Here is a 27,426-nt window from a genome sequence, read left to right as displayed (position 1 = left end):
AGATTCACTGGCCCTTGTTCTTGCATTTAATGAAAACATAATCTTTTTTTTGGGATAAAATAATAATCTAATAAAAATTATTCAGGATTATAACGCTCTCTCATACTCTACCTGTTGAATAAAGAATAAAATGTTCCATCCCACACCAACAACAAGCATTCTTAGTATTATGCTATCCCTAAAACTGAAGTATTTACAATATTTCAGTAATAAATTATTTATTTGAAGCCCAAGGGAAAATTTATGTAGCAGACACATTAGTTAATGGGTACTTAAGATAAACATACATAACATATGTACCAAATTTCATTGCAATGTGATAAACTTCTCACACAATAAAAAAAACTTAAAACTGATGAATTTCGGAATTGAAGCATATACATTACTTTACAAGGGAAATCCTTAAAAAAGCTGATTTGAATACAAAAAGCCCCAAAATTTCCAATACAAGGATAAAATACCAGTATACATTGCAAACTGTTAAAAAATATGATATTGAAGATAAGTCTATGAAAAAATCTACAGATAGCAAAAACATCTTATTCAGTGATAAATTCATCACCTCCTTTTTGCATCTTTATCAAGTATAGAACCCTAAATGAAAATATCATGCTATACTGTATTGTCACAAGTATTTTTTAAATGGGTGGATCCAGTATGAAATTCCTGATAAATATGTAAAAAATCTCCTCTGTCATGAGGAAGCACTGCTTCAATGGAGGTTTACCTATCTAAGATAAACTTTTTTTGAGTTTTTTTTATACTTCCAAAATTTCAAAAGGATAAGAGAGAAAGATAAAATTGTCATTCCTTCAAACAGTAGAGATATTAAATAACAGTTGCATTGACAATAAAATTAGGCCATTCAAAATAATTTTGAAATTATGATTTTCCATCTGTGAACCAGCAAAGACAATCCATACCAGGAAATGCCAAACTTAACCTGGAAATCTGATTGCTTCAGAAAGTAATACTAATCTTTTCCAATGGAAAATGTTAAGAAAATAAATTCAACTTGGAACCTTCATCACTCAACATATGTTCAAAAAGTAAGGAGTAAGAAGTTTTTTTTAACTTACAAAATATTTAAAAAGTTGGACTACAAATTTTATCCCTCGTAAGATGTTTGGAAAGTTGAAAAAAAAATCATTGGAACGTTGTATTCAGCATTTTACATCAATCTTATGTAAGCATCTAATTAACTTGGATTCATTTTATTTTGCTTCATATTAAAGCTTGAGAGGCTTTGGTGAAATTGAATATACAACAAACATATCACTGATTTCATGAGTTATGTCCCTTACCCTACGTCTACTTCCTTAAATAGCATAAATTTGATGTATAACAATTTAATATCATCTTAAGGAGTTACCTTAATGGCAATTTTAGATTATTTTTAACCCATTTTATAATAAGACCCTCAATAGTTTTATTTTTTTGTGGTAGTTCATAATGCTAATGCTTTAGTTTTTATATGGGACGTCTTGTTTCACATATTTTAAGATTTTATGAGTAATCTTTTTATTCGGCTCCGCTCCATTGTGTATGTTATCTTGTCTGTTTCACATGTTTGTGTCAAGGCCATGTTTTTGGAGTTTCATGTATTTGAATCATCCAACTGCTGAGGCTTTGGTATTTTTTTTTTTTTTGACGATATTCAATGATTGCAACTGGATGAAATTTCACAATGTGGTGAAACCTTTTTATTATCTGATAGGAGACATACCAAAAAAAACAATTAAAAATTTCCTTGGCCTTAATCTGATTGTTTTTTTTCCTTCTGTAAAATAGTTTCTGCATGTCTTTAATTACCTTTGAATATTATTTTTCAAAAGAAGAAGACAAAACAAACAGATCAAAACAATTAATTAAAAGATTAAAATCATAGAGAAAATACTTAACCTATTGTCACGAGACAAAATACTGTTTTATCTGCATTTTAAAACTATTGTTACTGAAAAGCGTCATCAACACAACTGTTTTGTTTGGATTTTACATAAATTTGGCAGAATTGTTAGATATCAAGATATATTAGATATTTATCAGTTTTAAAGAGAACAATAACATAATATTTTCCCACAATATTTGTTTCATCTATATACGACATTTTAGATTAATAAATGTACAGGGCAAACTGCCATTTTTACGATCAAATAATGAAATTTAAGCTGAAAATTTATAGTTTTGTTATAATGTGAAACGGGTGTTATTTGTATCTTATAGACCAATTAAAGGTATACTGAATTAATATCGAACAATACGGAATTAAACTGTTATTAAATTTAGATATGAAATAACTATGTGACGTCCCCCTTTTGACTGTTCTATTAAAACTTAAACTATGGGAAAATGTTAAAATTTGGTTTCCGACCTCCCATCACTGTGTCAGTATTAGGTTATATCTAAAAATCTATATTCAATTCAAATGTTTTTAAACAGTGTCAAAAGAACCAATAGCAAAATTAGTGGGCAAGTTCATATGGTACCCCAACTAAAATGAAAGATTATCTAAGTACCATTTTAATAGTATTTTCCTGTTGTAAAAATAATAATTCTTTGAAAAAATCATTTTTTTAAGTTAAATATCGTTTTATATAGTTAAAATATGTAATATCATATAAGTATTATTTTTTCATATTGTTAAGGAAAAAAAAAATTGTAAAATGTGCAAATAAAATAAAGTAAAGTTGAGACCAGACTCAAATACTTTCAAATAAACAATTTAAATGAGGGGGAGGGGGGACTTGAAAATTTAATACAACGAAGACAACATACAGGCCCTATAATGTCTGCAATTGCAGGACTGCATTATAGTTTGACATTATTGCTTTTTATGAGCAACTCGGCAGGTGTTTCTAGAAAAGCAGAGGACGCTTACCCTACCGGTGCACCTGGTCCATGCTCCCAGTTTTTAGTGGAGTCCGAGTTGCTTTTGTTACTTTGTATGTATGATTTTAGTTACTTTATGTTCTTTGTTGTGTATGTCTGTTTTCCATGTCTGGTCTTTGTCCCTGGATTACATTCTTTTGATTACCGCTATAACCTTGGTTCCCTTGATTACTCTCTGACAATCGCTGACTCAAATCTCATTAAAAAAAACTTGAGAAAGCAATCAGAATCCAATTATAAAAGTGTCTTCAGTCTTTATTGCTCCATTGTTAAAACCAAAAATGAAATAACTTAAAGTGAATATAATGTCACTTTTAAAAATTACCCTTTCCATTCCCAAGGGAAATCATTTGGAAAAGTCAATTAAGAAAATTGGTATTTAATGAAGGAAAGCAAGTTAACAAAGCTTTGTGTTGGTGATGAGACATCATTAAATCAGCCATAGCCTAGTGCATTTGAGGGGACAACTTTTTTTTTTGGGGGGGGGGGGGCATGGGGATGTAGGCATGGATCAAGTTTTGTGTGACTGGAAGGTCTAATTCAGACATTGCATGAGTCTTTTCCATTTGTATTAAGTTAACAATTCATTTACAACTGATCATAAAATGAGTCCCCCAAAGTATGTCATAGTTCTTCAAAATTAGGCATTGAAACTTGTACATTCTCTTTTTAGTTGTTCACAATTTCTAACCATGCAAAAAGGGTGTGACAACCAGTCACAGCATTGAAAAATTGACTTTCAAGTTGTTGTATCTATTTTACTGAATAAAAACAGAAACCAGCCTTTCATACCTAACCGTACAATATGACATTAGTTAATTGTTCCTTCCTTGGTTTACATTAAAAAAACCAGACCAAAAAAGCAATAAATAAATCAAGCATTGAGCTACAGATAAAAATTCCAGAGTCCATTATTTCACTGAGTCCCACTATTTTATATTTTCCGCCCAACAATCAATACGCCAATATTTGTTTTGGATTGATGTTACCGATGTACCCTTTTAAACTCATTTTATCTTTGTTTATTAAATGTAAAATTAACAAAAGGACATGCACATGCTAAATTTATTTTTCTTTTCATATCTGTTTCTTTGATCCTTTTAATCAATTATAGTCTTGTCCATCACTCAACTGTTTCCTTTATCAATATTCTGCTTAAGTACTTGAGTTCAGGCTCGTGCAGCCGGTATCAATTTAAGCCATTAGTTTGGATTGCCATGGGGCTCTCGGTCATCCATATCAGAAAGCCCTAGGCTCTCGGCCATCCATATCAGTGAACGTGTGGCTAGCAGATGATAAATGAGGATTCAATGCTTCACTGACATGCTCATAAGATAGCAAAGTTTCATCTGACCCATGTCCTAACAAAATATTATTAATCTCTATACAAGAAGTATCCATTTCAGATTAGTATAAAAAGACATGTTCACATGATACTGACATTACTAATGACTGCTCTGTGCTAACTATTATGTGCAGCTCTGCCGTATAAACCAGGCAGAAGCTTATGATTAGCTATTAGTCTGTGCGAGACCAACAGGGTAGTCAAGGACGTTATAAGCCCCCTTAGTTAGTTAGTTGATTAGCGATTCATGTATATCTTAATCCAAAATATTTTTTTATAAGAAATCTTCAGTAGACCTCATTAAAATTGTTTTAAAAAATAAAAGTGCATATAAAAGTTGTCCTCGGCAGACATTAACACTTAAAATTTGGTAACATTTTACAACAGAAAAGTACAAAAAAATTTTCTGCTTGAATTTTTATAATATAACCGGTCAAAAAAAATATATAGCAGATCCAAAGAAATGAACATAGGAAGAGTTGGAATGTATATTTTATATCTGAACAGTTTCATTGATTATCTTGAGATATGATGAATCATCTCCTGTCTGGTTTTCAGAAAGAACCATACTAAATTGTTGGATCTTCAATTTCGGAACTTGAAAATTTTGGGCTTTCCATAATACTGATTGAATGAAGTTTAACATCCTACAGCAAATATTTCAAGCATTTCAGGACCAACCAAACATCTAGTCAGACATGCTTATAAGATAATAAATAATCAGATTCAAATTGATGGAGGATGCTATTTCAAAACAAGTATTGAAAATGGGGGGAGGGCTCAAAGGAAACAGTAGCACTCTCAAATGACAAAAAAAGAAATCGTCTAACTGCACAACCTTCTCTTTAAATATAGCAGGCAAATTTTATAAAAAACAAGAAATATCAATTTCAAATGTAACATGGCTTAGGGTTCAGATACATAGTTCAAAATAAACTTATTGGACTAATTAAATATCGTAGGATTTATTCATAGGATAGATTTCAGTTCATAACAAGTATAGCTAGGGGTTCACTGAAATGCTTATATATAATAACAAAGTTCCAACTGACACCTGTTCACTTCTATAAAAATCAAAATATTAAGCATCCTTTGATTGCTCTTTAGTACAAGTCTTTGTAAGAACCAGGCAAAATGCGAAGAATTGAAACATCTATGTAAAACACCCACTGATCTGATAACACAATGTCACTCTAAGATGCATTCTCTAAACACTACTATTTGATCTCCACATTACTGGATATGTTTAGACATATTTCTGATGCACCTATAACGCAGTTGGTATAGTTTCGCTTTTTACCCTTTGATCTGAAGGACGCTCTTCTGTGGAAACGCAAGTCACCTGATCGCATTTCTTTTTCCTGATTGGCCAAATACTGATAACTTAGTGGTGTTCAAAAAATCTGTATCGAAAATTTGGAATTGTTATCGAAAAAACATTATCAGAACCTAAAAAATTGTGTGCCATGTGTTATTTTCTTAGAAGAAATGTAGAAACTTAGAAGTAAAAAAGAACAAAATTTTATTGTTTATTAAAATGTTAGAAAGTTGAGGGTTTTTTTTTTTTTTTTTTTTTTTTTGGCAGAGGTATCTGTCCCTGTTGATATCCAGTACCATTTAATGAAACTTAAATTTTATTTACCAAAATTATAAGTAAAATTTTATCTTAGACCTTTGATTCGGACGGTACAAAAAGTCAAATAACATTGTCAAAGTTGTGTGTTACTGTTATTTCATAACATGTTTCACCCACTGCCTGATTTTTAAAAGAGTGATACTTGAACATGCTTTGAAGAAAAGAATTCCAATTCAAGATCTCAGAATAATGAAGTACATGTTTTAGTAGTAAAATATTATCTATTCTATATGATGGTCAAATGATCATTAAAGGTTTGATGATAGTTCAGTTGTTCTATTACAAAGGTTTTATGGACTCTCATCCATTTCTGAATATAGTACTCAATGAGTGCATAAAGAGACAGAAGTGGTTTTCCTTGATAGATGGGGATTTGATGAATGAAATCTATCTGAATTCTTGGTGTCCAAAACAGCAAACATGGTAATTTTAGAGATATCTTAAGTTCCCACTATTTTCCTGGCAAATATAAATACATTGTATAGAAAAAAGAACAAAAAACTGCTATATTTATATTTTTCTACCACAACACATATATCTCCTTCTTACCATGAGTTAGGAACTGTAAAAATTCTCATTTTCTAATTTATAATTTCCTCCATTAACCTGAAAATCTGAACCCATTAGTAAATGTGTAAGACCAAAATAAAACACCAAGTTTGTATGTCAATGATTTCATTGGGTATATGTTTCACCTTGACCCTTGACTTTTTGACCCAAAAATCAATAGGTGACATTCATGAAGATTAACCTTTCACCTGTTGGATTTTATTGAAATCTATGAAGGCTGATCAAATTTATGGCATAAAAACCAGATTACAAAATTCAGACAGAAAAGGAAATTCTTTAGTTCCCTACTATAAGGACTGAATTTGGACAAAATGAGGAAGATTATCTCCTTCCCCAGAAAAGGTATAATCAGCTGACTGAAAAGTGTATATAATTGACATAATGACAATACTGGTACCACCAGAAAGTTCCAACTGACCCATATCACCTTTCTGAGTAAAATGGGAAAACCTTACTTCATCAATGATTTATATTAGATATAGTGGCACTCAAGGGTATCCATCACATTAGCTTAAAAATAGCAATCCAATGATTGATGAGAATCCAATACCATACAATCATTTTCAGAAAGCAACAAAATTTACCATGACACATGTCTAACACTTCTATCTATCAACAAACTATAATTAGGCATGGGTCAGTTTAATCAAAACTAATGAAGAGTTGGTGAAATTCCTTTGGTCATAAGGCTAAACTGTCAACATGATAACAGAAGAACATTAAACAAAAATATCCACACATTACCCAAGTTCATAATGACACATCTTCAGACATTTTTGCTTATCAACAACTTACAATCACACAGGGGGCACTTTGGGTTGATCTAGTGCTCTGGGTTATTAGAGGGCTAATGTCTGTTTGTTAATTGATGAGCATTCAGCAAACTGTCAAGAAAGCATAGATGTCTGCAATGACCCATCATTAAAAACAACAATAGCTAAGCATGGGTTGGTTCAGAGTTGAGCTAGTGTGCTTGATTCTCAAACAGTCTAATACCAGAATCTGATAATTGAAGAGCAGTCAACAAAACATTACAGAAAGCAACAAAGTTCTCTGACATTTTTTCTTAAACCTGAATAAGAAACTAGTTGTGGACATATACTGCAAATAAAACAGTTGAGACTAGTCCACACAAAAAACAGGTACTGGGTGGCACATGAAAAAATTTGTTTTCAAAAAATTTTCACTCATTTCATATCACAAATGCATCCTTTCTCTAAGTTGAAAGTTGGTTTTTGATTATCTTCAATGATTAAAGAGAAATAAATAACTTACATTAAAACATTGAAATTCATGAAAAGGTGGAGGTAACTCTTAAATTTAAGCAAAATTTGGTTCCATTGTTAGGGAATTTTATAGTCAATTTCTTAGCAATCCACTGTTGATTTCAAACCAACTTTATACCATTTGACACACATATAATATATACATTACACTGGAACAAAATATTCAGTGGGATAAAATTTACCCTTTGCCACATATACCATAGGATCTGCTTGATTTTTACATGGACAGACTCTATAAAAAATCACATAGGAAAGAGTTGATCCTCTCTTGTTTAATTGATCCTTGCTTGATGAACTAACCAGACAATAGAGAACAAAATTCAAATTTTTTTGCAGATATAGATTAAAATCCGAATGAAAAATATAAAGCTTTAACCTAAGACTTTTAATAAGGTAATGGTCATTTGGTCAAGGGAAACCCAAGTCTATCTCCTGAACATCATCATTGTATGCACTGTAATATCTCCTAATGTTACCTATTGTACTTGCTGTAAGATTTAAAAAAACAGTATCAGTTCAATCCATTTAAACTTCAAATCAGACTAAAATCAAAACAATGAATGCTTGATTCATCCAGAACCACTTCACTCAAGTCATGATAACCATAGCTTTAATTTCCAATACCAATCTGACCTGTGTCATTACTCCAACACAAGTGGTCCGTTACGTGTAAACTGGGGCTAAGAAGTTCAACAAATGGCCATTTTCTGCTTTTTCAATTAAAAGAAAATCAATACTGTCCATCTGTCTATCTAAAACTAAAATATCATAAAATGTATTCCATGGTGATAGCAGTATCATTTGGAATCCACCTTAAAAATTGTCTCAATAAATCTCTCAAGTAAAGAAATGCTATTGGATTTTTTTTTTTTTTTTTTTGTATCGATTTTCAACAATGAAATATCTGAAGTCAGACTAAATTAGTTTTTTTTTTCTGTTTTTTTGAATATCTTTCTCAATATAACTATTGTACATGTATTCTGAAGGAAGGAGGCATTGGTAAAAATCTAACCGAAAATAATTACTTAAGGTCAAGTTTTAAAAAAAAAATTATTGTTATCCCCAAGATCCTTGTAAGAATCATGCAAAATAAGTATAAAGTGATTCATTCCCAAAGAGTTCACATAGATCAATTTTCTTTTGAAGCCTTCTAGTAAAAGATATTATATGTGAAAGATATAAAAGACAGTGCTTGAAAAAATAAGAATTATCTATCCTTCAAGAAAATTTCAATATATTCTACTGACTACCTAAACATACAAAAGATTTTATGAAACCTCATGTGATTTTAAATACCTGAAAGCTACTGAACAATATATTAAAAAAATATGTAATATTTTCACCAATTCCCCCCTAAATTTTTTTTTTGCATGATAATTTGGTTGGCAGGTATATAATTGAAATTAACATTAACATTTAAAAGTCAAGGTAAAATGGCTTCTTCCAAAAATGAACCCCCCTTTTTTATTTCTCTTATATATCTCATAAAATGTTTTTCAATTACATTTTTTTATTCTCTCTTCTCCTTCCATCTCAAACTTGACTTTACATGACAAAAGAAATAAAAAAAACAACTTGTAAAGAGATTTTTATTATAAAAATCATAATCACCAAGACTTAATACCACGCACAAAGCACACACTCAAAGCACACGACCTGTTCAATAATTTCATGCTGGTAGCTTTAATTTTGTTTTTATAAGCCTAATTACATAAATGATATATTGTCAATCAAAACAACATGGCCCACCTGTATATACCTGGGCAGGTGTAGGACCACCATATGTCCTCGTTTTTACCTGTACAACAGGTGTTGGATCATACCTGGACAAACATCGTTAAAGATATCAAAAGACTTACTACTGGATAGTTTTTATTTATAAAACATATGCTCATCTTTAAATTTTCCCTCCAATTTTTATAATTTTAAGTTTCAGTAGTTAATGAAAGTCTTACCACATACATACTGTACATACACACACAAAAAAAAGGATCATGTTTTGACAAAATGGTAAGAAAATAAAAAGATTTGTGGTAACAGGGCAAAAAAAGATAAAAAAAAAGTATAGTTTGTGTTAAATGGATTGATTCTAGAAGATATCAATCAGTTAGAAGTATATAATGTACATTATGCAAGAAATTTTATCTATTGTCAGAAATTTAATTACCTTTCAATACTTGTTAGGACAATGACACACAGACAGCCGGACAGTTAGACAGATATAAATAAATTCCTTCCTCCTTTTTCTTCGTTTCTAAGGATATAAAAGTGTTGAAAAATATCACCCCCCTTTTTTAATCATTTTTGGTGTAATAGTAAAAGAGCTGGAAAATCAATGTATTCTATCAATATTCTACCTAACCACAAGTACTACATGTATGTCTAAACATAATTCCTACATGTACTAAGCCTTAACCTATTGCATGTTAAGAAAGATGAGTTCTCTACAGAAGAATTTACAATAACATGATAAATTCACTTTCATTCTAAGTAATCCTTCAACAGCAAAAACATATGAAGTTAAAATCATCCATTACAAATCAAAACGCTAATCAGTTTGACAATATTTCCTAATTTTCATCTCTATTTTAGTCAATATACAAAAACATATCTTCAATCTTACAGTTTGATCATGATGTATCACTTAACACTATATGCTGATTACCATTTCTAATTGGAATTTTATTACCTGGAATCCAGGTGCAATTTTCTCGTTAACAGGTGATAATCAAAGAGGAAATAGGTAATACAAATATTTGTGTTATTCGGTATCATTAATCAAAGCACTGAATGAGTATTTTTGCAATAAGCTAAAACAAATACATGTACATGTAAGTACAAATACATTTAAGTACTTTATATTGATGGGTATCTCAAAGGACTCCAATAGAGAGGATACAATCAAAAAATACATCTGATAAATTACCTGCTAAAATAAAGCATCTACACAGTCAAAATTTTGGGCATTACAGTTTGATAATGATCAGTTCAAAGTCTTCAAAATATTATACATGCATGTTCTAATTAGAAATTATGGTTGCAATATAATCTAGAAGGAATTTGGGACTGATTTTATAGTTTTGCTTGTCTACTTGTGCAACTGTTCCTCACATCATATTATCAAAGAAAAAACAGATGATATTTTAATTTCAGGTAACGAAATTTTCCACCATAGCAAAAAAAAAAATTTGCAGTGAAAACTTCTTGGTTTATAACCCATTCTGAAAAAAAAATCTTTAAATCATGATAAAAACTCTTCCAACTTATTTCAATCTCTGTAGAAAGTAGTTTTTCTTTTATTTTTATGTTACTTGAGTATACAAGGGCAACACTTTTGCTGTACCTGTGTATAATGATGTTTTGGGGTCAGCTACGACCTGCCCTGTGACTGTGGTGTGGTGGTTTCTTCGTTGTTTATTAACACTAATGGATGGCCTTAGGTTGACATTTTCAACACAGTGGGATTGTTGTGTATTTGAAATATTCACCATACTTATTTTCAATATATTTCTTTCTCCAAAAACATTCAAAGACACCAGAGAGCAGAGACAGCTACAAAGCACACAAATTGGACACCATCTCCCAAATTATCCCCCTTTTAAACAACCATTGTTCTAGTAGTTAAAATTATACAATACAAATAATGACTACTTTGTTTATTCATGAAAGTAATATAATTTTAGGCTATGCCTATAATGGATGGAGCTCAATGATGTATTTAAAGACAAAATTGTGCCTCCTAACTTGCACAATCATCTACTTCTGTGTCAACAAATTTTGTCACGTCTGTCAGAATATTTTTTCAGCCCAATATAAACACCCTCTAGATGGGGTGTTTAAAAAAAGGACAGAATATATAATGTTTAATTTACATCCCCTAAAGGTCATGACCTCTATAATGACCCCTCTATCATGTAGATAAAAATCTACTTGAACAGCTTGATTCACACCTGAGTGCTATTACCTATTTATTAAGTGATATATCCAACAGATAAATACAGGTTAATTTGTTACCTATTATATAGAGATATTGGACAGTTATTGTGTAAATATTAAATTTCCTGTTAGTGGTCAAAAGCTCTAGTATAGATTCATTATATTGGGCAAATATTGACAGAAGCCTGGTCAATTTGATTATTTCTAGGAAAGACCAAAATATTATGGTACTATTTCATCAAAAGGTCTGTGTCCACTATGGACAAACTTTGATGGAGTGTGATTAGATTGTCTGCCTTTAATTGTCTGTGTTCCAATCCATGCTTAGATTTAGTTTATCTGTTAGTTGTTTACCATAATAAACCCTATATTTTTATTTTGAGTGAAAAGTGGACTGTGATTGGATTGTCTGACTTATAAAATTGTTTTGTGTTCCATGCTTACAGTTGCATTACGTGTCTACTGTTTACCAAAATGTAATTAGTCAATTAATACTGTTTATCAAAAAAAAAAAAAGTCAGTTGATGAAAATTTCCAATCTCTGTTGAAGTCACATACAGTTGTGTTTGAAGACTGAATGTTTGATAGAGGTTTAAGGAAGTAGACCTAAGGTAAGGGACATAACTCTTGCAAATCATAAGAACGTTTGTATTCTGCATGTTGTATCAATCTCATGTAAGCATCAAAGTAACAAGGATTGATTTCATTCAGTTTCAAATAAAAGCTTGATAGACTTAGGTGAAATTGAATACGATACAAACATATCACTGATTTGAAGAGTTATGTCCCTTACCCTAGGTCTACCTCCTTAATGTCCAATGAGGTTGTGTTTGTTTTTATGATTTTATCCTGGTTTGTTGGCATTCAGGTTAAGGAATATAGTTTTTCTCATGTTTACCTGGCCTGCACTTAGAAATTTCAATGGGAGGGTTCATTTATTAATAACTAAGGATTTTTGGTGATGTGACCATCACTATTTGCAGTGGAATTCATATTTAAGTTTATCATTCATATATATTGAGAAGATTAAAAAAAACCAAAAAAAATGTACTTCAACTTAGTCGTTTTCCCAGGCTAATCAACCCCACCCTACCAACCACCACCCTAAAACCCCATTTTCCCAGACCCAACCCAACACCATATCCCTGTGTATTAGCCTGTTCTTTTTAATTTCCCATTCATAAATTTAATAATGATAGAAAAATGAAGAACACACAAACCATTTCAAATTAGGCTAAATTAGACCAATCTGTGATAACAAAGTACTGGTAATCAAAAGAGTGATTTATTTTTAATTTTGCAACTAAATTTAGAGAACCTGTTTAATTTGTATATGATAATGTCAAACAAAATGTTAATCTCTGACCCCTGAATCATTTTAAAAAGATGACAAAAATAAATCTGACGAAATTTTTCCAAAAACAGACACGCCTCATATCAATTCACTTTATACATATACAAATATATCTTAAATTCCATTTCAATGATATGAAAAATTACCATACTACATGAAAGGATTTTTAACCAACATATGTAAGGTAAAATATTATGATTCTTTAACAAATAGCATTTCATATCTGAGAAGATATTAATAGAAACTCATTCAATTCTAGTACATGTATTATTATTTATTTGTTTTTGTTTCTTTTTTTTAAAATGTCATCTTTTAAGATAAATATTTCATGATTTTTCTATGTTTACATTTTCTGATGATATCTTTACCAACTTCAAGCTGTTTTTTTTGGATCGATAAGAAGTTTATAGCTGAACAAATATGTTATAAAATATTCATTCCGAAGTTACCACAGGGTAAAAATTCTACTACATTACCAATACTATAATTCTACAATGCCATGCTTGGTGCTTAGAATAAAACAACTAAGGAATTGATGAAAATTGCTATACACCAAATTTCCAACTCCATCTGTTGCTTTTGGACAGATGGATCATCTCAAAACTAACGCTATTTTGAGCAAAGGTGATAACATATTTCCTTAAGATAAATCGTCTTCCCCCTATCAGATTACAAAAGATAAACCATTAGGTTGTGGTCGTGTGCCGGGTGCCTTTCAACCACAAGCCAGGCCTTTTGTTCAAAAGATCTCTTGTTTCTGATTGGCTGGCAATGTTTGAAGTCTGTCCTGATAAGATCTCGAGGACATGTGCAATAACAAAAGACGCATTCATCATATAACTACCATCCACGCGCCAGTCTGAACTCAGGTGTGACCAGACATTGTTACAGATAACAATACTTTATGAGAAGGTCATGTGGCCATGAGATTAAATTTGGGGGTTAATATTCATATCTGTGCAAATATTCAGGTATAAAATTATCTGCGTCTGTTACAGTTAAATCCACTTCAAAGACATTGGGGTACTTCAAATAATTTAATTCCCACTTTGAAAACAGATGGAACCCTCCCAAGGCAATAGCCCCAGACATGCGAGTTCTGTTGTGTTTGATTGTAACAAATTTAAATTAAAAGGTGAAAAAAGACATCAACAATTAGACTCCACCCCCTTGGTCACACATGATCAATTTGTTCTCTTTGATGTGTTAATGAGCCAATCAGCTACTAGGAAAATTAATTCTAAAAAGGTGACTATTGAAAAGTAGACCAGGTGTTCCCAATGAAGTAACTGTAGTACTACTGATAAAGTAGAACAGCATTTACTACAAACTTCCATATCTTGTGGAACAGTGAAAGTGTACAGAGTGGAAAAAAATCAATACTTTGAAAACCTAACACCAATATAATCAGTTGAAGTTAAAACAGCATCTTTATTTTACATTCAGGTTTTGATAATAATGGGAGTTTAATTGGACATTATGGCCGATGAAAAAAGTTGGATTGTAGTTGTTATAGTGAATTTTGTAATCAGTGTTGCTGAAGGTAAGTCTCTATCTATTAGGTTAATGAAATTTTGTCATCAAATTAAAATTGAATTATGATTTTTATTTCTTCTACATTAATACACTAAAATCAATGTAAGTCAATAACCATGGTTACATATTAGAAGTCAAGTACCAAAATAATGTTGTTAGTTTACAAACAACTTTTTGAGAATTTTACTTTTTCTAAAATAATGAGTTAAAATGCATTCACATACATCTCTATCTTCACCCCCATCCCCACCCCATAATCTTTTTATTATACTACCAACACAAAATTGAAAGTTAGTACATTGTTTTAACTTGCACAAGCCAATTTTTGAGTGTTTTACATTTTTTGTAAGTTAATACAGAGAACATCCACTCATACATATCTCTACTTGCGTCCCTCCCTCCATACTTTACAATGCCTTTTCAAAATTGAAAGTTAGCTTGAAAAGTTGAACAACGCATGACAGATAAGAGTATGCAACCCAGATAAGAACTAAATTGTAGATTGTCTTTATTCCTTGTGTTCGCCTTCAGGCCATGTTTTTGATTTTTACGTATTTGAATCATCCCATTGCTGATGATATACATATTTTTTTGCAAATATTTGTGGATGCCTTCACTTATAACATTTTTTCACATATTATTCAATAATATGCATAACAACTCCATTCTATCATAGAAGCAAAAATGCTAAAACTAAAATTGACTTATTTAAATTTTATGTAACATATTACAAAACTTCCCGATGTGATAAAATTTTACACACAGATGATATTATTTGAGTCTTTCATTGCAATATGGGTATCATTCTAACTTAATTAAAACTTCCAAAAAGGCTTAGCTATAGAATGTATTTGAAGCTTACAATCAAATCCAAGTGCAGTTTGAACTATTATATTATTCTCCTTGCATGGTAGAACGGTTAGATTATACCCTCTGCAATGTTTAGGTGAGCTGGTGGCAACATCTGCCGAACTCTAACAAGAACTTTGATTTTGTCGCAAAAAATTCTTTATAAAGTATCGTGGATATCAATTTACATCTCCCATCTGCTGCAATGTAGAGCTTTAACAAACATTTCAACTCTGCACTTTATTTGTTCCGATAAATTTAACATTCAATTTGCCACCTTTTATCCAGATTTTATTAAATAATTGAAATTTTCATCTGAATTATAAATTCGATAACGTGACTACTTTGAATAGAGGTGGGCAAATTCACAACAATAATATTTTCCCATCATAAATTTAATACCTTTAACCGCTATTGTCAACTAAAACAACAGTTTAAGACTACTCAAATGTTTCAAGTCATTTAAATAATTAATATTTATAAATGTTTAGAGTGTGTGGCATGGTTAACATCGCATCAATATATCTTTCTATTGAGTTAATCTATCAAGAAAACATTCCAATCGACTGATATGGACATTAATCAGACCTTTATCATCCCATAAAAGGGTATATCACCCTGTCATAAAGTCATGAGAAAATTTCCTGAGACAATAACCGTTCTCAGGATTTTAACAATTCAGTTTGTGACAGTTGACTTGGTGTTATGTTGTAGCTACGAATTGTTTAACTTTAAATTTTAATATTTGAAGTTTAAGGTTAACCTAGTACAGAATTGCATTCAAATTGAAATTTCATGTTAAAAATTGAAAAAAGGTGTAATTCATTAAGTTTTCACTTGCAACTTATGAATGTTTCAGTATTAAGAAAAAATAATTAACAAGTAACATTTTAAGACCCACCCATTTAAAAACAAACAAAATCTGTATACAGTGCTATAAAGTGCTGTTATAATAAAATTATTTGTTTGGTGAAAGTTTCATTCAACCTTCATAGCAATTTAAAGTTCAAAAATTAAGACCATGTTTTTCACTTTATTTGAATTCATAGTTTCTAATCATTTCCTCCATTGACCTATTCTTTTTCATTTCAACCATCTTACCCTATGAGCCAAATTATTTCATGTATCTTATTATAACAAACTGATAGATATCTATAAAATCCCAAGAATTTAACCTGAAAATAAAACTACTGTAAAAGTATTAATGTTCATGGAGTACCAATTTTTGTGGTTTTTGTGGGTGGGCCAAACTACAAAATTTGGTTCCCAATGTAAAGGAAATTTTCATTGATTTGTATACTGAAAACCTCAAAACCATGAATTCAAGAATTAACGAAGTTGTGTTTCTTTCCTATTTAATGAAAATTGGTATCCATGAATTAAAGTACTTTTCCAGTATTTATGAATTTAAAATTCATAGGATTTCTAAAAAGTATCAGCCATAAATTTGTAAATCTGAATTTACAGACAGACAGACAGACAGACAGACTACACTGCATAGAATAGCTCAAGAACTTGATACCTCATGATTTTAAAAGCCAACATTAAAGACCATACCTCAAACACCCATACATGAAAAAACAAGTTCTTCAAGACAGAACACAAAAATACAGCTATCTCATGGTTTAACAGCAAAATCTATTAATACCCAATCAGAAAGATCATCAATCCAAACTTTATTGTATAAAACACTTGACATCTAAAAGATACCATCAACCCTTTAGTCATTACAACAACTTGTTAAGCTGTTAATTCCACTATCATACTTCTCAAGTATTCTCAAAGGAACGGGTAAATTACCCATAGTTAAAAATAACAAACAATAATATAGAAAATATTAGCCTAATCTTATCCTAGATTTTAAATAGAAATGTTTCACTCATAAATCTAACTGTCTATAATTGAATTACCTAAAAAAAACTTTTTTTTATCATGACAGATAGGGATAGATTACATTTCATAATAATTATTGGGTGAAATGATAAATTATAATTATCTAATTATCAAACCTTTAGAATGATTGAAGAGAGATTATTATTTACTCCCCTGACTTTTGATAGATTTGACATGCTTAAAAGACTTGCTACTGGAATCCAACTCAATTTCCAGAGTAATCTATTGTTGCTAGTTTTGTGCAAGAAAAAACAAATCGCCATGAGTATTTTTTAGACCCTTCATTATGGAATACAGTACCTGAACCGATCCATGCAACAAAAATTGCGATCGGTCATCGGTCACCGATCAGTTTCCGGTCAGTCATCGATCTGTCAAACCAATCCATTAAACTGGTGATCACATCACATGACCACAGAGCGGTCACTGTATTTTACGGTTTTTATTGTTTTCTTTGTCAATTTTACACATATTTACATAAATGTGATCTGACTGGTCACCGGTCATCAAACTGTCAGCGATCAATCAGTAAACGGTCATCGATCCGTCAAATCATTGTGCAGATCGGTTCAAGGACTGTACATGTTTAAGAGATGTTTAAAACAGTGGCAAAATAAAATAGCCACAACATAAATCACAAAAATACATCAAAGCAAAAATAAATTTATATATATATAGTATTCTTTATCCATTAGTTTTACAGAGATAGCACCAGGCTGCAATTCTATGTTAACTTCCCTCTAACTAGGCTGGTTTAGGTGGGGTGTGTGTGCTCTCCCTAAAACTGACAAAGTTCGAAGTAAAACACTGGAGAAATAGGAAAAAGCATTGCACTTTTATTTTAATAACACACATGTAACACCCACTCTTTCATATAGTAGGGCAAGCAATCAAAAATTGTTCAGAAAAAATGTTTGAATCAAACTTTGTGTTCTGTGCCCCCACTAACTTAAAATCTTGGTTCCACCATTGCTAACTATTCTAACCATCTACTTTTAGGAGGTACCCAATCAGTGCATTCCTGTTTACCACCAGCTCAGGATAAATTTAATATCAATTGTGGCCCAGGTTATATGGTGCGAATAACAAAAACATTCTATGGATTTAATGCTCGCGGACAATGTGGATACCAATTAGGAGACTGTATTTATGAAGATCATGCACAACATTCCTGTGTAGGACGCGAGTCGTGTGCCATTTCCATTCCATCTAACAATGACTATATTCCAGAATGCAAGAAAGACAGCAGTTATTATCAGATTGACTATGAGTGTATTCGAGGTTAGTATAAGCTTAAGCCTGCTGGAAAGTTTCATCAAAATCCAATGAAGGAATATATGTTAAGTATTACAGAGTATGGGCATGTATTACAAATTCATCAGGATATTACAGACAAACAGAGAGAAGAGTTACTTTATTTCTTTACAATTTATTTAAGCAAAGAGAAAAAAAATTCTGATAAAAAAATTTAAAAAAAGCAAAACGAGCATTGTGGAACAGTATTTGCAACCTTACAATTTTTCTTTCCATCGCAACAGTCAACAACCTCAAAATGTAAATCTTGCAAGAATAGGATCAATGCAGAACTTAATCAAATCATAAAATCAAATGTTCCCCAATATGTTCAGTAATTCTGTCAACTAATTTCAAGGCCAGAATATTAAGTGCGATAAAATAAATCATAAAAACAGTAAAATCAATACAATTAATGGAGCATACAAATAAAAACATTGCCATTCGTCAGGTAACAACATCAATTTTGTGCTCACGCCATTATCACAGCTGGACTTTTTACATCAATTTGCTAAAAATAATGAAAAGTGAAATGAAATATTTATATGCAGCATATGTATAACAGCGATAGGTATAATTTGTCTTAGTTTCTATTAACCTCTGGCTGAGACTCAGGTCAACATTTCTTTTACAGTGAAAACTGTCTATACCCTGTCTAAATTAAACACTTTTATACATCCCTCTATATCAGTTAAAATGTATTTTGAACCTTAATAGTAAATAGAATACCTGTCTAAACCAAAACAATGAAAAGTCTGACACCCTGTCTAAAGCAGACACTTAAAACATCCATTTATATCAGTTAAAATGTATTTCAAACCTGAATTGTAGGGAACACCTTTTTAAACCAAAACAAATTTTATAAGTCTGAAACTCAAAGAGGTTTAGTTTAGGCAGAATTCACTGTACCTCACTCTGAAGCCATCAAATGCAAATTTTAACAGTAAAAATCTTGATTTCTATACTTCTAAAATGCTGCTTGTAAATACAAGCTAATATATATATGTATAAGAATTTTTATAATAAGTTTTTAAATACCTTATTTTAACATAATAACATAGACAATTCATTTCTTTTTGACTTCTGCTTGAGTTTCAGTAGAACAAATTGATTTAAAACCAGTGCACTTGTCTATCATTTAAAAGGGAATTTTAAAACAATTTAGAACAGACTTTTAGAATTTTCCAATACTTTCCTTCTATCTCAACAAAAAACAGCTAAATGCATTCTTTTATTAGCGTCTGAAACAGCATGATCAATAAGTATAAAAATCTACTATACATAAACAATATCGTAAGTTTGGCATATTAGAATTTTACTATACATATTTTCATGGTAGAATTATCATATTATTTACAACATGTGTTGCATCAAAAATACATTATTCAGAAGTTCACACTTCAAAGCATTCAAAACAAACAAGGTATTGATTTGTTTTGACAGTTAGGAGCAAACTACAACTAAACTTACTCCATTTTTACAGTACAAAAAATTTGATAGATGCATTTTGTCTGGGTCAATGAAAAAAAAATGGATGAAATTTTAATTTGTTTTGCATTTCAAAACATTTCCCTCCAATTTTTATCAGCAGACGACAAATCAAATATCCATCTGTCTCCCCATTTTTGGGCGGCAGATGTTCCATTTACTACTGTATATAGTGGCAGCTGTATCAAATCTTTTTAGATCTAATGTTGAATAACGTATTTATAATTCACAATTTGACCTAATTCCGCACATCATAGAAAATTATAGTGGTTAACTAACATTAAAGCAATAACTTTTAAAGGCTAAAATAATGTGCAAAACTTCATCAGAATTTATGTCTCACAATACATAATCAATAAAAAAAAATATCAAAAAGCATTTTTCTTTCAATAAAATATAAAAGAACAAAAAAAAAATATTGATGAATCTGAAATGTAAATGACATTACCTTTATAAAAACAGAGACTCAAATTGAAGACTAAAATTCAACAAACATTTAAATAATTGATAAAACAGGCAATTTTCAATGGTTTATGAACATGAAGTTTCTTTACACCAGTTCTTAAGACAGGCAATGAGAAATCATCACCTTGTCAAGCACCTGTTGACTTTCCAGAAGATAAGCCATCAAGGTGCACAACAGAGTAATGATAAACATCAAGAGTATATCCCTGATAGCCCAAATCATATCTCTAAGATTTTATTACAGTAATCACTCCATTTCTCCTATGAAAACATTTGTTTAAATAAATCAATCAATCAATAAATATTCATTTCTAGACAAATATGATATAAATTGGATAGTCTTATGAATCAAAATCATCCTATTTACCCCCCCCCCTTTTTTTTGTTTGGTTTAATTATCATGCTCCTTTCACAATGGCATATTGGTCAGGTATTTCGAGTTTACATCCCTACAGCCTAAAAATTCAGCTTAGGGCTTCACTAAGAGAGCAATTAAAAAATTGAACTTTTTTTTTTTTAAATTTCAAACTTTACAAGTTGAATTCAATGTCTTAAATCAATGCTCCTTTTGTCATTCCAGCCTCAGAATCATATAATATTTGTGACACCCCACTAATAACAAAACAACGAGGATTTATAAAGACCCCAAATTATCCAAACAACTATGGCTTCAACCATCATTGTATTACGAACATTAGAGTAGAACCTTATCAAACAGTAAAACTACAAGTGATTGATATGGATTTGGAGAGTAATGGGAGTTTTGGTTGCATCGACTGGATGTACGCAAAAGATGGGAGACGGAGTGTAACATTATGTGGTAAACGATGGAACGAGCCTCTTGTAATGTCATCCAACGAGTTACTGGTTCAGCTGAATACCAACAGTATAAGTAACCACAAAGGATTCTGGCTCTATTTTGAAGGTACTTTTAATTATGACATGTTCAGATTTAACAAAAACATTATATTTGAAATCAATGTTTTAATTTTGTAAAAACAAATTTTCTAATTGAAATAATCAGTAGTTAAATATTTTTGCCTACAAAAACATGTCTCCCCAAGTTCCAAAATTTGGAAGACCTAACTATTTCAAGAGAGCAGAAGTCAACACGCCTTGAGAAGTTTTTAAGCCATCAAAAACATGACATCTACTTATTCTGAATGCAAACTTTCTTTGTTGCAAAAATATAAATGGAATTCTGAATTTGTTGTAGCATCCCCTCAAATAACAACTACAACAAAGAAACCATCAACGACAAGTCATCGAATGACAACACCAGCCGAGACCATTCCAATCCGAATCAACCATCAGGGATACACAGATCCAATCAAAGAAAGACTGCCATTTGGTTAGTTTACATATGTACTCAGTCAAATCATGGTCTACCAGTTTCGGTAGAAGTGCAGAAAAAAATAAAATGAAATATATATACCTGCAATATATTTATATCAACCAAACTGACCAGAGAGTAGATCCCTCTATTTTCATGATTGAAGCAAATATCTCCTATGAGCTCATTTAAATTTTATTTCTCAATGCCAATCTATGTGATAGGTCATTGTCTGCAATCTATTTGAAATTTTAGCAAATTCTTTTTGTACGGAAGATGACAAAAGTTCACGTGGAAAGAATTTCTTGTTGGTAAGAATTGTAACCTCTTGATCATTAGCTCTCGTTGTTTCCGTTGCATCCGGAGAATTCTGCAAACCAATTTGTATTTTGGAAAGCAACTAATTAAAGTAATTTAGTATAGATAAACAAAATGTGTAAATAAAACGATGGAAATACCTCACATATTTTGAACTTTTTATGATACTATATTAAAATGAATGAATAGGATTTGGCAAAAACAAGTGAGGAAGCTGAAAAGGAGTCTTTTAAGTAATCCATAATATATTGAAACATGGACAGTTTCCCTTTTCCTTTCTAAGTTCATTCTCGATTTCCTGGATTTCTTATGATCTCTTCTAAAGACAATTACTTGACATCAGTTCTATAAAAGCGTTCCTGTCATGCATCATGGTGCCAACATGTCATCATATGATTCAATACCCATATCATGCCAATTAACGCCATTGAGACCATGACATTGATCAATGATTCCAGCAAAGCTACTCAGTCCAAAATGATTTTTTTTTTCAATTAATTTCTCCTTACAGTTCAGTGATGATAAAGGATTGTTTTATCTGACGACCCAGTTCTAATCTCTTTTTCAATATTTTTTCAGGTGAATAATTATACAAATATCCACTTGATCAATGTTTAATTAATCAATTTGAACCATAAAATAGGTAAAAAAATCCATCCTGAACCCCTCATAAAATCAAAATGCCTTATCAGTTTGCATTGTGAATCAGCTAATTTTCTCTGATTACAAAAGCTTTTTTTAACAAAGATTATGAAGTTTTTACTATCCATATTGGATTGTAATAATAGAGTTACACCAGACATGTTTAAAAATGAATAAGGTGCATTAGCTATCTATTTCTAAATCATGCAGCACAATAAAATACTCAATAATTCATCAAAAGAGTCTTCAAATGCAAATGTCTGAAAGTGCACATCATAATGCAGATCAATAAATCAAAATGCACTCAGTCTGCACATGGACCTGCAGAAAATGTGCATTTTCTGTCTGCAGGTGTATCTATTATCTTTGTGGTACCAGCAGAATTTTCAATTAAACACCAAAATAATCATGATCTGTATGATAAGACGTGTCAACAAGGTGTCTGTGTCTAAATATAAGCACTGACAGATGAAGGAACAATCAGGTCAAGGGAAACCCCCTTTTTCTAAAAACAGATGCTACTCTTTGTTATTTTGAGAATGTAAATATTAATTCCTTCCATAGGAGATGTAGCAAGCAACTTAAGGAGGTAGACCAAGGGTAAGGAAAATAACTCTTGAAATCAGTGATATGTTTGTATCATATTCAATTTCACCGAAGCCTTTCAAACTTTCCTTTGAAACAGAATGAAATCAGTCAGAGTTACTTTGATGCTCAAATGACATTGATGTAAAATGGTAAATACAAACATTCCAATGATCTGTAAGAGTTGTTTCCCTTACCCTAGGTCTACCCTCTAAAGTCAACCAGTAAATAAATTTTGAAGCACAACAGAACTACAGCAAGAAAAATAGTTAATTTCAGGGAGAGTCACCTGATAAATTGCCTTAAAGTTAACTAGACAATCAACTGGGAAATTTCATGTTTCTATCAAAAATATATTCAATTACAATAAAGATCTATAGAAAGTTCTAAGTTCATTCTCAATTGTATCGCCTGAATATAGCTGAAATATTGCTGCTCGGGCATTAAACCCTAACAATCAATCAATTGTATCAAGTGAACTACAGAAGACATTTCAACAGGTAATGTTCATTCAATCAAAAGATGACCAACTTTATCTCCTGAAATCAACTGTTTTACTTGCTGTAATATACTTCAATACATAACTGTCACTTAAATATGCAGGTCAAAGACAATATGACAGTTTGAAAATAATTATTAAATTATTTTCTATTTCAGCTGAAATAGTAGGTGGAGTAATTGGTACTCTAAGTCTGATATTGGTAATCCTTCTGATATTACTGGCTGTCAAATGGTACAAAGACCGAAGACGGAGAGACAATAAAAATAGATTCATGGAAGTTCAGAATCCAGCTTACAGAAACAGCACAGAATTCAGACATAGTCGAAGTGCAGAACACTGTTACAATTATATGGATGTGTAGCAAAGGAGCTTAACACTAAGTGCTTTAAATCTAATCAAAACAAGCATTCAGGTGATCTCAGCAAAAAATGGCAGGTTTATTGTTTTTGAAAATACTAGAGGAGATCCAAATGGATGAAATAACAAGCAAAGAAAATTTCCTAGTGATGCTAGTGAAATAAAATGTGAAATGATTAGGAAATGGCAATGAATTGTACTATGTTTGTACTTGAATCAAACTTTCTGCCAGAACCATCTCAGCGATTGATACACATATGTTTATATACTTTTGTCACATTTTGCTGGCACCATAGTTTTAAGTGCCTATCATATTAATGTCTCTTTTAAAGTGCAATATAAGCCTCATGATGAGCTATTAGTGTCTGAGTTATGATCAAGAGAAAGGACACTTAGACTGTCATCAACGAAGTAGAAAAAAGATCACATAAACTCATCTTCTAGTCATATGACATTGCTTGTATACAAAAAATCATGCTGTTTGTCCCAAGGACAATTCCAAGTAGTTGCAGCAAGCAGCATTAGGTAGACAGAATTCAACGATTTTCAAATCCATAAAACTATCCATTGTCAAAATGCTAAATACCAGATGAAGTCCTCTGTTGTATTAGCAGTTGTTTTCCTAGAATTTTTGAGAGTTTTCTACAAATCATCTGTTTACATGGCAAAATTACAAATTTGCTCCTTTCAAATACAAACCTGCGAACTTACATGAAATATGAATCTTTAATTTTTTTTTCCGAAAAAACTGAAGCAACTTTTTAAAATGTTGCTAAGAACTTTCAATGTTCATGGTCAAAACTCAAAAATAAAAACCTTCTAGGGAAACAATTGTTCTATTACTAAGGTTGTGAAATGGAGTTGTTACTGTGCAATTATATATATTATACCACAAGGTAGAGAGAAACTTGTGACCTTAACTGTGATATGTGCCAAATATAGGACACACTTTTCTGTGCAATATCATTTTTGATCATTCATTATTTATTTATGTTTTTCATTACTTTCCCTCATTCCATATGTAATGTATTTAGATGTAAACATTATTTAGAAACTAAATAAATTTAATAAATCTAGCACTAATTTAACCCCCTTTTTTGGAAATTTTTCTGTATTTTTTTTTATTATTTTTTTTTTTATCCATTTCAAATTTCAAAACTCACTGCAAATTTCCTGTTTTTTATCAGACAGCCTTTACATCTAAATTCAATATGTGGTAACTACACATTTTGAAACAGTTCAGGGCATATTTACATGAAACATTTTTTAAAACTGATTTTTTCATACCCCTGAATTTGTTCAGAGTTTGTCATACATGATAATAGAAAGAGCTTTATGCTTCAACATGCTTCCAACCTAAACTAACCATCATTCCCCCTTTTTTCCATATTCTGTTCCTGACATCTTTTATCAGAATGTCATGTATAAAAAATTTTGTTTACAATGTACCTTGTCTTTCTTTAGAAATCCTTTTCTATTTTTTTTTTTTTTTGTAAATAAATCTCTTCTTTTTTTTCTTTTACCAAAAACTACAAGTTGCTTAAACAATTTACTTTTTGTCACTAAAGAAACTAGAAACCAATCATTTTGGCAATATTAGGCAAAAACTTGAACCATATTCATAACTATGTTTTCAATTCCATTTCTTAATTCAATGAAGTCAAAACACTTAATCTTCAAATCTTCATTTAGTTTTTTGTGTCTCTGTGTTGTTCTTGATGCATAATGATGTTTCCAATGGCCTTCCATAGTTTTTTATGCTTTTTTTCCTGTATTGTTCTCCATACCTCAACCTAGCTGTAAATGTCTTACTCTTATTTATATTCATTATACTTTCATATCTTGTTCCATTCATTGAGTTGTATAATATATGTCATTATCATAATTCATAAAATCATATTAAAATTAATAAAATGATAAAATAAATATGATGTACTTTTTATTTTTTTGCTTCTTGGTAAAGAGTAGAACAGCTCTAATCTTAAATCCCTTGGCACCAGACAATTACATTGGCTTACACAGGTTATTGGAATGTTTTGAACAGCTGCTCTTCCACATGATACACCCATCCCCCTTTTTTGCTTAGTAAAGTCAGACAAAACATGTACTTACTCAGATACACAAGATCTAATAAAAATGAAATTCAAAAGGAACCTTTCTTCTTACCGGGCAAAAATTCTTCTAATTATTTTAAGTTATACTACATTAAACATACAGACAGACAGACATATAGCCTAAACTAACATATCAGTCAAAACGTAAGCATGCAAGTCAACAAAAAGTTTTTGTGTTACATTCTGAAAACAAAGTGTCAAACCAATTTTGAATGAATCACACCAAAATTCTATGTGCCAAAACTGGAAAAGCTCTACACACTATGTAAATATTAAGATATCGGAAAGATAAAGAAATACAATTGAATAATTCTATTCCTTATATTTCTGATATATCAAAATCCAACCTAAACTGCAGGGGAGCTTTTTATTTCCTTATTAAATTCCCTTGGAACAATCAACGAAGTCATGCTTATAAAAAGTATATAGTCAAATGTAAATAAGAACCTAATAATCCACTATATAGCAGGATTAGCCAATACAATATTACCCATTGTTATATAAAACTCATAGTATGATAGTACTGACACTTCCATTTCATTCCCCCACATTTACTCTCCCAGATGTGCTTACACTGCCATTTCAATCCCCTGCATACATTATCCCACTTGTACACAACACATACTCAGGTCGAAGACCTTCATGATACATGAGACACTTGAAAAATTCACTTTTTCCCACACTTGCCAAAAATTCAAATTTGACCATTTATATATATATATAAAATGTATAGACAGTGATTGATGCTTGTTTGTAGGCTAAATTATCTATTATTAAATTTCTCTGGAGTCAACAAAAAGATAGTCCTTTTATACATTATAATACCGACCACTGACAAAACCTATTTGTTCAATGGACTTTCGCTGAAGACATTTTAACTAGTATTATCATATCATCAACACAATAAAAGGGCCACTTTAAAAAAGTCATTAAGGTAAAGTTAAATTACATTTGACTATTTAACAGGTGTGTTTTGTTAAAAGACACTCGTGGTGTATAATTAACCATGAATTACACATTGTTGTGGTTAAGCTG

At 31.0% G+C, this 27,426-nt stretch overlaps 2 protein-coding genes across 5 annotated transcripts in view; one reads left to right on the top strand and one right to left on the bottom strand.

Moving 5' to 3' along the window:
- The window catches only part of LOC148613819 (mannan-binding lectin serine protease 2-like), a 43,857-nt gene extending 17,654 nt beyond the window's left edge, over window positions 1-26,203 (top strand). For 2 of the 4 annotated variants that reach the window (XM_088587455.1, XM_088587457.1), the window contains exons 2-6: window positions 14,463-14,559; window positions 18,294-18,575; window positions 21,121-21,465; window positions 21,757-21,891; window positions 24,076-26,203. In XM_088587455.1, the coding sequence (XP_088443581.1) occupies window positions 14,496-14,559; window positions 18,294-18,575; window positions 21,121-21,465; window positions 21,757-21,891; window positions 24,076-24,281 (1,032 nt within the window). In that variant the 5' untranslated portion in view covers window positions 14,463-14,495 and the 3' untranslated portion in view covers window positions 24,282-26,203. Of the gene's footprint in view, window positions 1-13,146; window positions 13,201-14,285; window positions 14,560-18,293; window positions 18,576-21,120; window positions 21,466-21,756; window positions 21,892-24,075 lie in introns of those variants that run through there. The other 2 variants (XM_088587456.1, XM_088587454.1) reach the window with 2 other exon arrangements.
- Window positions 1-27,426, bottom strand: part of LOC148613816 (activating signal cointegrator 1 complex subunit 3-like) — a 204,081-nt gene that overhangs the window by 52,038 nt on the left and 124,617 nt on the right. The window lies entirely within an intron of this gene.

Source organism: Perna viridis, chromosome 6 (assembly GCF_037379345.1).
Source record: "Perna viridis isolate PV_CMFRI_1.1 ecotype Kerala chromosome 6, ASM3737934v1, whole genome shotgun sequence".
In the NCBI taxonomy this organism is placed as follows: domain Eukaryota; kingdom Metazoa; phylum Mollusca; class Bivalvia; order Mytilida; family Mytilidae; genus Perna; species Perna viridis.
The sequence above is the reverse complement of the archived record's forward strand: the minus strand, read 5'-3'. Positions and strand labels throughout refer to the sequence as shown.